General features: G+C 41.1%; 1 protein-coding gene across 2 annotated transcripts in view; it reads left to right on the forward strand.

Moving 5' to 3' along the window:
• LOC118282767 (receptor tyrosine-protein kinase erbB-4-like) overlaps positions 1–8,110 on the forward strand; it is a 251,138-nt gene extending 243,028 nt beyond the window's left edge. For both annotated transcript variants that reach the window (XM_035604147.2, XM_035604148.2), the window contains exons 27-28: positions 345–473; positions 687–8,110. In XM_035604147.2, coding sequence (XP_035460040.2) covers positions 345–473; positions 687–1,348 — 791 coding nt within the window. In that variant the 3' untranslated portion in view covers positions 1,349–8,110. The remainder of the gene's footprint in view (positions 1–344; positions 474–686) is intronic.
• The last annotated feature ends 7,046 nt before the right edge of the window (positions 8,111–15,156 follow it).

Here is a 15,156-nt window from a genome sequence, read left to right on the forward strand (position 1 = left end):
TGAAAAATAAAAATAAAATGCATCTCAGATCATCATCAAATCCTCAGAAAAAATACAGAGTGCTATTCAGCCAGTAGCCATAGCCCTGTCTGGGAGTGCAGTCACAAGATCAAACCGAAATAGCACACAGAAAATGAATTGCTTTGCAGATGCAAAGTTCTTTTTTATCTGTGAAGAATATAAATATATATATATATATATATATATATATATTTATATTAAGAGGATTTTCTAGATGCAACACATCTGTATACGGGATCATTTTATTCACGACGACAAGGTTTGTGAAGTGCCATATTTTTGATTTCTTACTTGCTTCTGTTCTTTCTTTTCTCCTTCCCAAGGTGGAGGGGAGGACAGCAGTGGACAGCGATACAGTGCCGATCCAACTGGTCTTTTATCAGAACGAGGAACAAAAGGAGACAAGGACCAGGACGGTTACATGACTGCCATGAGAGACAAGAACAGCTCAGGTTAATTTGACAGATTTGAGAACGACTGAATGTGTAAAGCCAAGGGATGTGAATTATATACTTTGTGTTTCCTTACATATTGCACTCAGATATCTATCGGTTGAATTCAGCTGTTCTAGTGTATTATTTTCATGTTGCATTATATGACTTTAGTGGCTTCAATGGACACAAAAAGATCTTAGCTAATCATACTATTCCACCTTTTGTGTCTAGACTATCTCAACCCTGTGGAGGAAAACCCCTTCGTCACACGTCGGAGGAATGGTGACGCCCACGCAGTGGTTGACGGAGCAGGTTGCCACACCCTGCACTTGGCTGGAGCTGCTGCTGCTGCCCACAAGAGCCAGTCCACACACGGCGATGAGTATGTCAACGAGCCACTGTACCTGAACACCCTCCTCAACCCCGGGGACAAGAACGCATCGGCTGGCGCAGTCTCCATCTCTGGCCCCGGGTCCTCCGCTGCCCAGTCAGTATCGCAGACAGTCAACCCATCAACATCAAGCCACACCGTCTCACCCGTTGGATACGGGATACCTGCTGGCCACCTCCCGCACCCATCATATCCATCACACACCCTGCATCCGGGGCATTCAGGACACGCTCTGCACTCAGGCATCACCAGCAGCACCATCATGAAAGGCAAGAAGGCCACTTTTGACAATCCAGAGTACTGGCAGCACAGTCTCCCCCCAAAGTCCACACTACACAACCCTGAGTACCTGCAGGACTGCAGCACGCGCTTCTTCTACCGGCAGAACGGACGCATTCGCCCTGCTGTTGCCGAAAACCAGGAATATTTGTCCGAGGCTGCAATGAAAGCCGGCAATGTGTTGCCGCCCCCTCCATACAGACAGAGGAACACTGTGGTGTAGTGACCCACCTGTCGTACAATGGATGGATGGAGGGATAAGGGTTGAGATAAACGGACTGTGAATAGTCCTTTTGTTTCCCTACAGTACATGTCAACCTGGGCTCTCCTTGCACCCGCCCTGAACAGTTCTCTCTGATATATCTGATTGCAAGTCTTTTATTCTCACTCCACAATAACAGTCATTGACGGCCTCACTTGACTCTCACTACATTTTTTTCAGCTCCATCCTTGGCCACTAGAGCAAGTAGACACATCTCTTTGAGGTGGGTTCTGTTCTGGAGCAAACTGTCTTGGCAATTTTAGTAATCGCGAGGCACAGAAACAACACAATCAAAGATTGAAAGATGCGAGAAACACACAGAGGTAAGCCCAAAGAGAGGATTATTGCCATGACCATACACGGATTATGATCACTTTTCTTTATACACCAATAAATTACTATTCACCATTTCACCATGTTCTTTTACCTCATTTTCCACATGGCTAGAGATACATATTGCAGTATGCACACATTGCTATTGCTTGTGTGCCATCTGTCAAATGACACATGCGCACGGACTCATGTCGTGACCTACCAGCAAACCTTCAGTCATACTTAAGAGCCCAGATGTGGCTTGCATGCCTGCCCAGATGCTACTTTGACTTGTTTTACTGCACCAGTAATGGAATTCAAACATTTATCATGCGCAAGTCATATCCAACCTAGAACATGTTAACATGCCTGCAGCTTTGACACACAAGTAATACCTACACATTAATTCATAAGTGAATACATGCACAGAGACAGACAAAGCCTGTTGCCACTCAAAATATCCGTCTTCTGGAGGAGAGACTCAGATGACCCCTCGCAGGACGACAGTGTCGGTAATGGCAGTCAGTGCTGCAGTGCAGAAAGAGGTTCAACAGGAAAGTAAATGTCATCACATTCTTATGGAAAGCTTTGATATCACATGGTATAGATTACTGCCATGGCTAGGGAGGGATCTAAAAGGTTGATCGCTTCAGAAGATGACCCATAACTTCCGACGCTGAGATCCCTCACGTTCTACTTTCATCCACAACAATCCAGTCCCAAGAGCCAGCAAACCATTCAATAGTTCAATATTGACTTCAATAAGATCATTGTAGGCAACATCGTGACTGACACAACCAATAGGAACTGCTGCACTAGGACTTGTGTTTCAATGGAACTGATGCCTGGGGATGGACAACTCTTTTTAACAGGAGAAGTGTGATTGTTGAGAACATTCAAACAGCCCCCCATGGAAAGTAAGAAGAGTGTTAAGCATGTTTTGTTTTTCTTTCTTCTTAGGCATCAGGGATCTGTTTACTTTGTCACGTTGTCTTACAGAGGATGTGATTGATGAAGTGCGGGGTAAACAGCACAGACACCCACCAGAGCACAGTGGAGATGGCAAAGAGGCTACAAACTGCAGAGCTGTAAATATGCCAATTACAGTTCATTCAGACACAATCCACAGTCTGTGGACCGAGCGGCATCCGGAAATGTTTAAGTACATCAAAAGATGAGGATATATATATATATATATATATATATATATTTATTTATTTTTCACCTCTGTGTTCATTTTAAGTCAGGGAAACAGAAAGTTGTCTTTGGCCACAGAGTCAAGACGTCAGGACCTCGCTCTGTCGCCTAAGGTGGAGGTGGCATACGAGGAGAGACTGTCAAAGCTGTCTAAAGAGGATTCCTCCACATTTTTACTCTGGAGCACTATGAGAAAATGGGACACTTTGTTTGCACTGGTATTTGACATTTACTGGTTATTGACATTTAATGGTTAGACATTACATCACTGGTGGCTAACGTTCTCTACTCATACAATACTGCCAGACGACACTGACGCAGTAAGCTCTGATGGAGACCACAAGCATCTGTCATCAAATGACTTTGGATCTAATTTAGGCCGAGGTTGATCATTTAATAGCACTTAATGCTCTGGCTCAGCCAAATGACTTTGCAGTTATCCCTGCTCCTTGTGGCAGTTCATTAAAAATTTTGTTCACAATGTTGCAACTATAATTTGCAGTGAGACCATAGTTTCCACTGCATTGGGGTCCTTCTCATGTCATCTCTTTCATTTGGCATTTTACCAACCAAAGGTCATAGCCATACCCTCTGATCAATATCACAATACTAATAGAGCTGGGCTATATGATGATGTACACTGTAAGAGGCTAGAAAGTCAGGTTTTCTATACCATTTATGGCAAGTTAGATATCTACTTAAAAAAAATCTGTAGTTTACGGACGCTATTTATTTAGTATTGCATTTCATAGAAATCCGCAATCACTGGATGCTACATTTCCCAAAATGCAACGTGATGTCATCTACTGATTCGCCCCGTTTTCCTAAGTGTCCACGTCTTTAAAACCCCTCACCTCTAGTGTATAATACAGATAAAGTGACGTTGCAACATGAATCCAAAAATACCTTGATAGATGATTTAGTAATTGGCGACAAGGGCATGAAACTCGGAGACCAACTGATGCCTATTTAAGTGCTGACATACAAATACTCAACCACTGTTGTACATGACCTAGTGCGTCTACATTGAAAATACCGAGTAGAGGACAGATTCAGACCAGCAGTGCTGATGACTTCCATACCAAAACACAGATGTTGCCCTGGCACGGTGTTCTCAATCCCTCTCAGGTTTTTATGGGGAATAATAATCATCCAGCTGAGCTCCAGCTGAGGCATAAGTTGCCACATGATAAAGGGATGTCAGACCAATTGAAACTAAAGTATAACGGAAGACAGATTAGTGCCATAATACCACAGTAGATGCAGTAATGAAATTTGCAACTCAAAAAAAACAAACGTTGAATTTTATAGGTGGGTTTAAATGGCCATCCGTCACGCCAGCATTGTGTTAAGTATCATTTAGACATTGACATTGCTCTCTTCCTAACCTCATTTAGCTGTGCTAGATCACACTTTCAGAGAGGTTGACTGTTCTGCTGAGTTAAGATTTTCTTGTTTAGGCTTACACTTACTGTATGCACGCATTCTTTGTGTTACTGCGTGCGATGAATGTGTCCTCCTCTGTTTTTAGGAGTGGAGAGACAGCTATGTAAGTCTATTTTTACCATCTCCCACAAAGTATTAGTTGTAGTGCTTGCAGACTACTGTATGGCCATGTGTTTAAGTGCAATGACAGCAGTGGAGAGTCACCAAAAGGGTCTGTAATGGATCTCAGTGGAAAAATAAAGCCAATCTTCTGGAGGAGAAAACCTGCTGGCGCTGTCAGCCAGCGGGCATCACAAGGGGCTTTTAGCTTTCTGAATGCTAATTCATCCACTTTTCACTTGTTCTGTGGGGAAATCATGTTACCCAACATCTCGCCGAGTGCACCGGCTGAGAAAACCCTGAAAGACAGGCAATAGGCTGTAATACTGCAGCAAGTTTAAAACTAAGGCATTAGCATTCCAGAAATGTTACAAGAGCAATACATCAATGTTACAAAAGCTAGCAGGGGAGAAGGTGCAGGTACACTGTAACTGGCAGAGGAGACCGGAGCCGACTGCCATTCTTTCCTTGTCCTCAGACGTGACTGTGGGATTGTATGTAGCAAACACTGTTCTGCAGCTGACGCACTGAAAACCGAAAGAGCAGCTATGTTTGGACTGGATATGGGCAAAAACCAGAACAATCTGGAAGGGCAAAATGATGGTGGTCAAATGTCAACGTAAGTCATAATAACATGTGAAAAGATATGTTACTGCGTAAAAGCCTCAGTACAGTAGATATTGAAAACCTCTCATTACTGACTGCTCAACCAAGAAATAGGCCTCGTAGTACAAGTCCCGTTAATGTTTTTGCATCTCCCTTTTTGTAGTGTGTTTTAAACATATGTAATCATGTGTATTGTACATGGTGTGTAACGTTTCCTTTTTTACATTTGTCTTTTTTCTTTAGGGTCTTCTTTTGATATGCAGTTTGAAGGTTTCACCTTTACGACTGTCATGTCTCTAATCAACTTCATACAATTACTAGGGGTGTCCAAATTTAAGAGGTGAATCTTTGCCCTTCGTATGAACTGAAGTCCTGATGTGTTCTAACTTAACAGTACAAATTGAACATTTCCCAGTTTATGTGATGACATCTGGCAATTCAAATATTATACAAATAACATCAACTTCTAACCCGCTGTGATTACCACGGTCAGTCTACAGGAACAGTGAAGTTCATACAGTAGCTGTGTTCCCCCGTTTTACACCTTGCAAGGACTTTTCCATTGGTTAGTTAATGTGATAGGATTATCATTGATAGACCATTAGAAAAGAAAACATCTGGTCCATATGGCATGGTCAGCACAATTTTATGAGTTGACAAGGATCACTCGACCACACAGGTTTAACACTGACTGGTGTACATTTGGTCGTGGGATTTCAGTATCCCATGACTGCAAGTGACAAACCAGTTGTGTTCTCTAAAACAAAGGGAGACTATTCAGTCACAGTCTGTGAGAAACTCTGAAATTGGACAGGCCTCGCCTGGAACATTAAGACATGTCCCGACAGAACTGAGGACTTACTGTAGGAGGGTCCAGCCCCTAGACTGGAACAGAGTGATTGTATTTATAGTCTTTGCTCTATATCTCTTTTTTTCCATGATTTCATTATTCAGATCATGTGGACATGTTTTCACGGCATAATCAAATTCCATCCATCTGTGGTCTTACTGTAACATGGCTTACATATATGAGACCTTCTACCCACCAGTAAAGTGTTTGGTACGATGCATTATCAAACCAATCATACATAAAGCAGCTGACAAACACATATTCTGCCATTGTGATGGGATCAAACTGTGTATGACTGGCATATTCTGATTTTACTATTACTAATGTGTATATTCTGCTATGCCATGAAGGGAAACATGACAGAGGTTGAGTAAGCACAGATCACTATGTATTGAAATTATGTCAAAACTGTAAATTGGAAATGATAATTGTCTTTCAACCAAATGACAACGACATTCAGATAATGGGTTGCTCAACAGTTTTACCATTGTTTAGAAAAAAATGAAAAAATACAATGAAAAGTGGATACTATTTTTATAGGTAGGTTTAAAAAAAAGTGACCAGTGTTTCTGTAAATAGAACAATGATGCTTCTTTTTTCCAGCTGAAGGTATTTTTTGTTTGTTATTATTTCTCTTTGCATCTTTGCATTTTTAGTGTCTATTCTATCTTAATTTTTTTTCTCTTGGAAATATCTTTCCTGTGTGTACAGTATATAAATATATATACAGTATATATATATATACATATATATATTCTGTAAATGTAATTTGAAGAGTGAACTCTGACTTTAAAGACGCCTGCAGGGTCTCTTGTCACCCCCACACTATCATTTCCCCTGTGATCGTGTGATTGTGTTTTCAGCACAAATTGGTGGATTTTGTGATTCAATCTCTGCTGTTGCTCACTTTTATAGGCGTGAATTACTTTTTTTTTCTTTTACTGGGTATAAAATGCCCACACTACCCTCCATGCTTCTCTCAGTATTATTCACCTCTTGTGATTTTCTTTTTTAAGATTTTGTACACTCTTAAGATGCTATTGCAAAACTAATGAATATTCAATATTTAATCCTCCTTTTCTCTCAGTCATTTCCTTTAAAAAAAAAAATGTATTAAGCCACCAGTGTCACTCTGAGTTCCGAGGACCTATGTTTTATTTTTTTGAGTAGTTTAATGTCCTATTTCCACTGAGCACAGTCGATGTTTTACTTTCAGATGATACTCAGCTCTTCATCTATTTATGGCAATACAGATTGAATGGTCTGAAAATATGATGTTGCAGGGCTGAGTGATTTATACATTTGAGAAACTGACAGGTTGTATGGGCTGAAATCAATGATAAATGATTGTACAGAGAGGTTGGTTGCTACTTCTTTGACTTCATCAGGATTTTAATGTTCACTCTTTTCTAGAAGTAACAGTTTTACAGGAAGCTAATGTTGTCAATTATTGGCATCTTGACTGGATGTTTGGGAAGTTTGGCCCATTTGTCACTTTGCCTAATACATGACATAAGGACTGGCACCAAAATCATCGAGGTGAGTTATTTGCATTCTGGCACTGAAGCAAATATGGATGCACAATTTGATTGGAGTAAACTGTCGGTTGTTCTACATATTACAATTGCGAGGCACTCAAGCACAACTTGTGTTCTTTATACAGGAATTGATTCAGATGAATAAAGGTTTTGTGAATTCTGCATTTTCATTTTCAGTATTTAGGATTTTGAACAGTATCAACTTTGGATTACTTAAATGTTGTCATCATTTTTTTAATATATTGCCTATCACCTTCAGAATACTACATCCTGTTTACACTCACCATTATAAAAGCGTGGCATTGCATTTGATGGTGTCGGTGGCAATCGTGTTGTTTTAAAATATCCAGGATTTACATATACAGCGTAAAGAGGTAATGTTTAACAAGCTCGTCAAAAGTCATTGAACCTGTTGAAAAGTACATTGACGTTTGGAAGAAGGTATGTTCTGTCATTTAAAAAAAAGAAGTCATAATTGTTTCATCAGAATGATTGAGAAATACGTTTTATAGACAATACCTTGTCACATATTACCAGTTTTAAAAGTTTCTTTTCACTGGTTAATTGACACAGTTCCCAAACGAGAACAATTAAATAATCCCTCTCTTTTGTTACATGAATCTGTCAAAACTATATTTTTAATTCAATATGAATAAAGATCAGTCAATATTTAAAGCTGGATTGTGGTTATTGTTTCTCGTTGTATACATTGCTGTTAGTATTGTGTTATTATGAAGTGATTAAACTGCCAATGGGACCCCAATGGAAAATAGAGCCTCCCATGGGATCCCACTGGGATATACAGGGGCTACACAATGTCAGCATTCGTGCTCTCAGTGTCATTCCTATTATCAAAATGGCCCATCATTTTTTCACAAATTGTACACTTGCTTTTGTTTGTTTTTTGTTTTGCAGGAATACAGCAAGAAGTGTGTGAATTTAAGGTGCAAATAAGTGATTTCATGTTTCTTCCAAAGTGTGATTGTGGCCATCTGTCTTTACCCCCCTCCACAGTAGTTGGGATCCAGTGCTACTTCAATTCAGCCCACACAGTTCGGAGGGCCCTCTACACATCGTTGCTTCAAATGCCAGCCCGCTCTCGAGCAGTTCAGCCAGAGACATGGGAGTGTTGTGTAGCCCGTAGTCACAGCGTGACATCTTCATTCCTCCCAGACGAGGCCGGGCTGCAGGCATCTCTCGCCATTCAGCCGATTGTGCCCGCAGGTTAGAAAGAGCAAGGAGTCCGACAGTAGTTTCACTCTTAACGCCACAACCTCTGTTCCCCCGGCCATTTTCTTTTTCATCAAAAGCTGATTTCTGTCTCTCTTTCTCTCTCGCATACACACATGAACACACACACACACACTTGCATGAAAATCGCACAGGAGCTCCGAGAATCAAGTGTCATTACTTCTGACACTTGCTCGTGCATGATAGATGCATCCCTTTTCCAGCTGATGACATTTTATGGCATTATCATAGGAAATCCAATAACGAGATCGGCATTAGCGCCTTTGCCCCGTGCAAAGTCAAATCACTTGCCTTAAGATGGTAATAGAGTGGGATCGAAACAATCTGTCACTGCCTCTCTTCTCACTCTCACATGCCAGCCCCCTTTGACAAAGTGTATGGATTTTTACCTGTTATGAGGGATGATCGGCACAGATGAATGTAAATTATCTTTAGGTAAATCGATTGACTGACGCGTCGCGGAAAATAGAAGTGAAGGCTCCATTTGACAATGCATCAGTCTTTACCACAACACCACAGCAGAAGCGAACCAACTTTACTATCTACAGATACACCTCTCTGTGTAGCTGTTTTTAATATGTGCTGACGTAAACCCCCCCCCCCCCCCCCCCCAAAGACAGAGGTTTAAGAACTGGCTGTGACCAGAACTACGTTTTCTTTCTTTTTTTTCACATTTGATGTCATGAACACAGTGTTCTCTTCTGTTAGAGTCGTCCTAGGTTAGTGAACCAGTTGTCACAGCAACTAAGCTGAACGACCTCCAACAAAGATGAGGCATGCCTCGGACGTCTCACTAGAGCAGATGGTTACATGTTGCGCAACAGTTTCAACCATTCACATCCAATCACCTGATGCAGTCAGACTCACTGTTATTATTTGAAATGACTGCAAAGTGTAACGCCAAAGCTCCAAAACTTGCTCTCGTTCCCACCGTTTTGTCATCGCTATCTCTTTTACTCAGAGGGCCGGTGGTGAGGGCGGCTGCCTCTAAATCCCGGGATGTTGGCAGCCTGTGATTGAATGGACTGTACAAAGCCCACTAAGCAGTGTTGCAATTCCCCCTGAGAGCTTTCATTATGGAACATATTGGATTCTCTTCACAGCCTGTCTGTCTCCAGAGGCTACAGACTCTCCAGGAGTTCGCACGCGCACACACTCTCTCACACACACGCGCACACACTCTCTCACACACACACACACGCACGCACGCACGCACGCACAGGCATCATACAAGACAACATGTAGACAACCCAGTAATAAATCCTGTCTGATTCTCTGTGAATCAACTTCATTACAGTGCAGACATAAATGTACCCTGATACTGTGCCTGACATGGTGTCAGTATTTCATGTGGCCCTCTGCAGGAAGTGCTCCGTCCATGGATCAGCCAGTAAGCATGTGTGCAGGGGCACACCTAGATTTATAGTGGGACCGCACAGGATGCAATTCGCTCTCGTTGCTGTTGTCGGTAAAGGTGTAGGGGCCGCAACATTACAAGATGTCTACATGCTTTGAATGGATTGGCTACAATCAGTCACAATTCACTCTGTGTGGAATGCTTGCCTCAGTGTTAATTTTGGGCATAGGTTTGAGAGCCATCTGTTTTTTAACAGTGAAGATGGTGAGAGAGCTGCATACAGCGTGGCCTTCTCACTTTTCTGTCAGGGTGTCTCAGTGGTAAGTGGTATCGTCTCATCCCCAGTTAAGACCCTTTATAATTTCTTTATTTTTCACTTGATTTGCCTCTTCATTGATATAAACCTCTCCCCTTGTGGCTTTCACAAACTAAATAAACAGATCTCTCCTCTGCATGAATATGCTGCATTTATTTAATGTGGTGTCACATTTTGGCAGGAGATTGATGGCTATTTTCTTTTATCTATTTATGGACACATTTTCAATGGAGTGTGGTTTTATTGTCATACCACTGGGATTCCAATCTTATTGCATTATTAACTATTTTAATAGTTAACCATCAAACTGGACTGAGCCAGTCCACTGGAAACATTGCAGACTGAAAATGAGGTGATGTCTCTGAGGCATTAGCTGATGGTGCCACATCACGTGTGCTGTAAGAGCAAGCGTGAAGGGTAAGCATGAAGACAGTTGAAATTTCAAACACGATTAAGGTCAGGGGAGCGGTTTGGACCCTCCTTTACTGCTAACAAATGACTGATATGCTAAATATGTTGGATGTGGATTGACAGGGCCATGGTTTTTAGTGTCTGCGAGTCTGCAGCTGGACCCTTAACATCAGAACATTCTGGAATACAACAACAAAAGAAGATGGTGTCATGAAACTTTGTGCATACAGTTGTATAAAATGTGGGAGAAAAAAAACATAATTTCAAACCTAGTTTTGGCTGAAACTTTTTCGGCAATGTTTAATAGATTTGTCTGGCGATTCTATTGTACAGTAGTGTAGTGTAGTTATTGCCCACCATCCATTGAGACAGGCCTGAAATAACTGCCCTGGGGCTTTGCCAAGATAACTGGCAAGCGGAGAGACTTGCCTTAAAGGACTTTATTATCAGTGGAAAGATCCGGTATCAGACGAATAAAAAGGTTCTAGAGAGGGATCCATTTGCAACTATGCGGTCAGTTTATACTGCGTGTTGAAACTATTTGCATTGCCTTTTTTTTTTCACAGAGGATATTGCAGTCCCTGATCAAGTTGCTTTTCGTTGCCGTCACTGCCAGCAGCACAAACGACGCCAAGATGAGAAACCGTATACACACCCTCGAGCTGCAGTTTAGAGTCAGCCTTCAAAAACAAAGTTCTTGAAGACTTGATTTAAATATTTTCATCCAATGAAGATTCAATCTGGGTTGAAATGGGCTTTTTGGTTTTGTAAAAGTTAAGAAACAAGTGCTGCAGTGTAGCACCTGCACACAAATTATGGAAGCAATTAAAATCTGAAAGCTTCACTTCAAAGAGATGGATGTACTGCATGCATTAAAATAGCTTTGACAAAAAAAACGGGGAAAAAAATATATTGTTCATCCTTCCTTTACACGCCGGCAAGGACTCCCATCAGGATAAAGGTTCCTCACTGCGACCACCGGAAGAAAAATAATCATATAAATACAGAACATTCAGTGTGTCTAAACTGTGACTCTGAGAAGTGAGCAAGAGAGTGAGTAATCTGTAAACATCTGCTCATTATTTCTAAGGGTTATTTCCACTTCTACTTGTTTCCGCTTAGATTAACTCAAAGTTCAATTATTGTTATTGAATATGAATTTATGTGTCAAGAATGTGCACATATGTTTGTTATCTGGAATGTATACCGACTTAGACGCAGGGCTGATGGTACTTTTCTTCCCCCTCAGATGCGGTGACTAAAAGCAGCCATGCAAATGTGATGTAGAGACTGCAGTCAAAGAATCTGGCTCAGCGAGGCCGGGGTCACCTGTAGTGGGAGAGGGGAGCATATTAACGATGACCTGTGAAGTCGTTATTTATCGTAAATTATTGAAAGCAGTTAAAAAATTCCACAATGAGCCAGAGCCGGGGCTTTTCACTTTCTTAGCGTACAGCGCTCAGTAATTTCTCCGCCTACGTCTCACTTCATCTCATTCATCTTATCGTTGTGACATGTTTTGGGCCCACAGTCATGGCATCTCACGCTCGTATAGTAGCGCTTCCCATCCTCCTCAGTGTCCCTCGTCTCCCTGCTGCAACCCAGTTCAGTGACCCTCCGGAACTCTCCTATGATCTGCCCCACCCTGCGACCACAAGGGATGTGTAGCTGGAGCCTGCTCCCCTCCACACACACACACACACACACACACACTTTTCTAGTTTGACCGTTTTCATTTTAAATAATCGTAAAATTCTAAATAATGTTCAGTAATTATTAAAACATATTTCATTACAGCATATTGTTAGGCATATATTTCCACATGATTTATGCCAACAATATGCTCATCTTGATTAACATTACATTATATAAATATACAAAGAGTTCAGAGAGAGATGGTGTAAGGTTCATTTATATGATGAACAATATCTAATAAAACATTGCTATAATGATAAAAAGAGTACAATAGTCATGTCGGGCTACACGATGGTGTAGTTGTTGGCGCTTTTTGCCACACGGCAAGAAGGTTTGCAATCCTGATTGGAGCCGACCAGGGCCTTTTTGTGTGGAGTTTGCATGTTCTCCCCGTATGTTGGCCCTGCGCTAGGCAGGCGACATGTCCAGGTTGTACCCCGCCTCTCGCCCAATGTCAGCTGGGATCGGCTCCAAACCCCCGCCCCCCCGACCCTTAACAGCAGAGATAGAAATGTCCTGAAGACATCTAAAGGACTCCTGACTATCAGCCGATGCTTTGTTGTCAAGAGACAACAAAAAGCTCTGCTGGTCAGTCCTCTGTAGTCAAAGTAGGATCCATACGGGGGTCTGCCACAAACAGAGACAAAAGTTAAACCATGTGAGCGCAAACAAAAGTTTTAGACACAAGACAGAGAGTGTCTGTCGTCGTCCCCCCCCCCCACACACACACACACAAATACAGGTGGATTTTAAGGTGATTAAAAAGTTTTTGAAATAAATCAATGATGAGCTGGCAATAGTTGGGCTACATATCGTACAAGCAAGACACACAGGAACCTGGTCGCTTCTCAGTGTGGGATCATATTACATTCTCTTTCAGAGGCAGAGAAGTGTACATCCAGTTCTGCACAATTATATCAAGATACAGAAGGCTTAAGTAATTCCGAAACATAAATCAAACTATCCCAAACCCATTTAAGTTTAATGATTTATTGGGCACATTAAGAATTTATTCAGTGGTTATGATAGATTTGCACAAGCTACTTAATTTTGGGCGATATTCAAATATTGTCATTTCCAGCTTGGGAAGATCTAAAACTGTCCAGAATTTCACTAAGTAGTTGTTGACAACACACATTTAAGATTAATAAGGCAATCTCAATGGGCATTTGCATAGTGCTCGTGAAATACAGCACATCTTATTACTGTTGAATATGAGCTGTTCAGCATCTAGTGTTTATCACTCGCTTTGTTAGGCAAGGAAGTGTTCTCACAGGGAGGCTCCTGCTGGAACTACATTGGCATTCTAATGAGAAAGTGGTCATTACAACTCATTCATATATCCTTTCACTTCCAATGTTGAAAGTTATATCCTGATGGCTAAATATATCGTCAGGGACAAGGTGGCTGTCTGAGTGTGCGTGACAGTTATGCCTGACTAATGTCCATGTGCCACCTTCTATTGCTCCCCTCATATCAGCAGTTTAGAAATAAAATGCTAAGTGGTATTTGATCTCCTCTATTTCCTGAAAAGGTTTTAAGCTGAAGAAACGATCAGAAACAAAGAAGGGATAGGTCCAAACTCTCACCTACCTTTCAATGAACAATTAAATAAAATTTGGCTTGAAACATTTCCCCTTATATTGCGCAGCAACTTTGCAAAATTTGTAAATTATTCCAACTATTCTTTTTCCACATTAACTGGTCAAAATATCTCATATCTATAAGATCATATCAGAGGATTGTTTTCTGGTATTTACAGACAGGCCGGCAAGGGTCAAGGTCACTGTGACCTCATAAAACCATAAATCATCAGCTAATTTTGACAAAATAAAACTCAATACACTTATAGGACATTTCATACCCAAAAGGTCAAAGGTCAACCTCACTTTGGGGTTGTTTGGGCATTGTGACAAAATGCATTTTTGGATAATGATCATGGCAATGTTTATAACAGCACTGAAATTAGCAGGAAGTAAAACAAATATGCTCACTAATGAAATGAATCCCTGTGATCCGTCAGCATAGAGATTTCTTCTGTCAGCTGATCTACTGGATCATGGCTGAGCTTAACTTCATGGCCGAACGAACTCAATTTGTCTATTTTGCATGGTCTTATATTTTCAATCTGGATTGATTTTTCTACTTGGTCTGGTATTCACAATATTACCAATTGATCACAAACTCAGGCACAGACTTTGCGATGCTAATTAGATTGTGTTAAGAGCATCCCCTTAACCGCGTTAAAGATTGATCAAGTCGCAGCAGGCAAACATTTCCTCCATTTATGCAAAGTTACTGGAAGTGAAGCAAGATTTTAAAAAGACTTCCACTCAAAGAATGCACCAATTACATGTGAGCAGGGTGATAAATGAGACTAATTGTGGGCAACGCTGCATTTTAATTAAGCAACAGTCTTAAGCGAGGAGGCGTCATTGTTAAAGTCAACTCTCCATTGCAATTATGCTGCTCTATTCATGTGTAACATAATGGCTTGATGACAGCTCTTTGTTGTCTCACGGTGGAGGCATAATTGTGTTCTTTCACACCATAAAAATGGCACATCTCAATTTTCTATTTTGACTCAAAGAAACAGTCATTCAGTAATAGGACTTTATGATTCCATCCTGCCATTGTACTTAAAAATTTGTGTCGCTGGTCAAACTTCAGTTGTGGAGATTTTAACTTGAG

This window comes from Scophthalmus maximus, chromosome 14 (genome assembly GCF_022379125.1).
Source record: "Scophthalmus maximus strain ysfricsl-2021 chromosome 14, ASM2237912v1, whole genome shotgun sequence".
Classification (NCBI taxonomy): Eukaryota; Metazoa; Chordata; class Actinopteri; order Pleuronectiformes; family Scophthalmidae; genus Scophthalmus; species Scophthalmus maximus.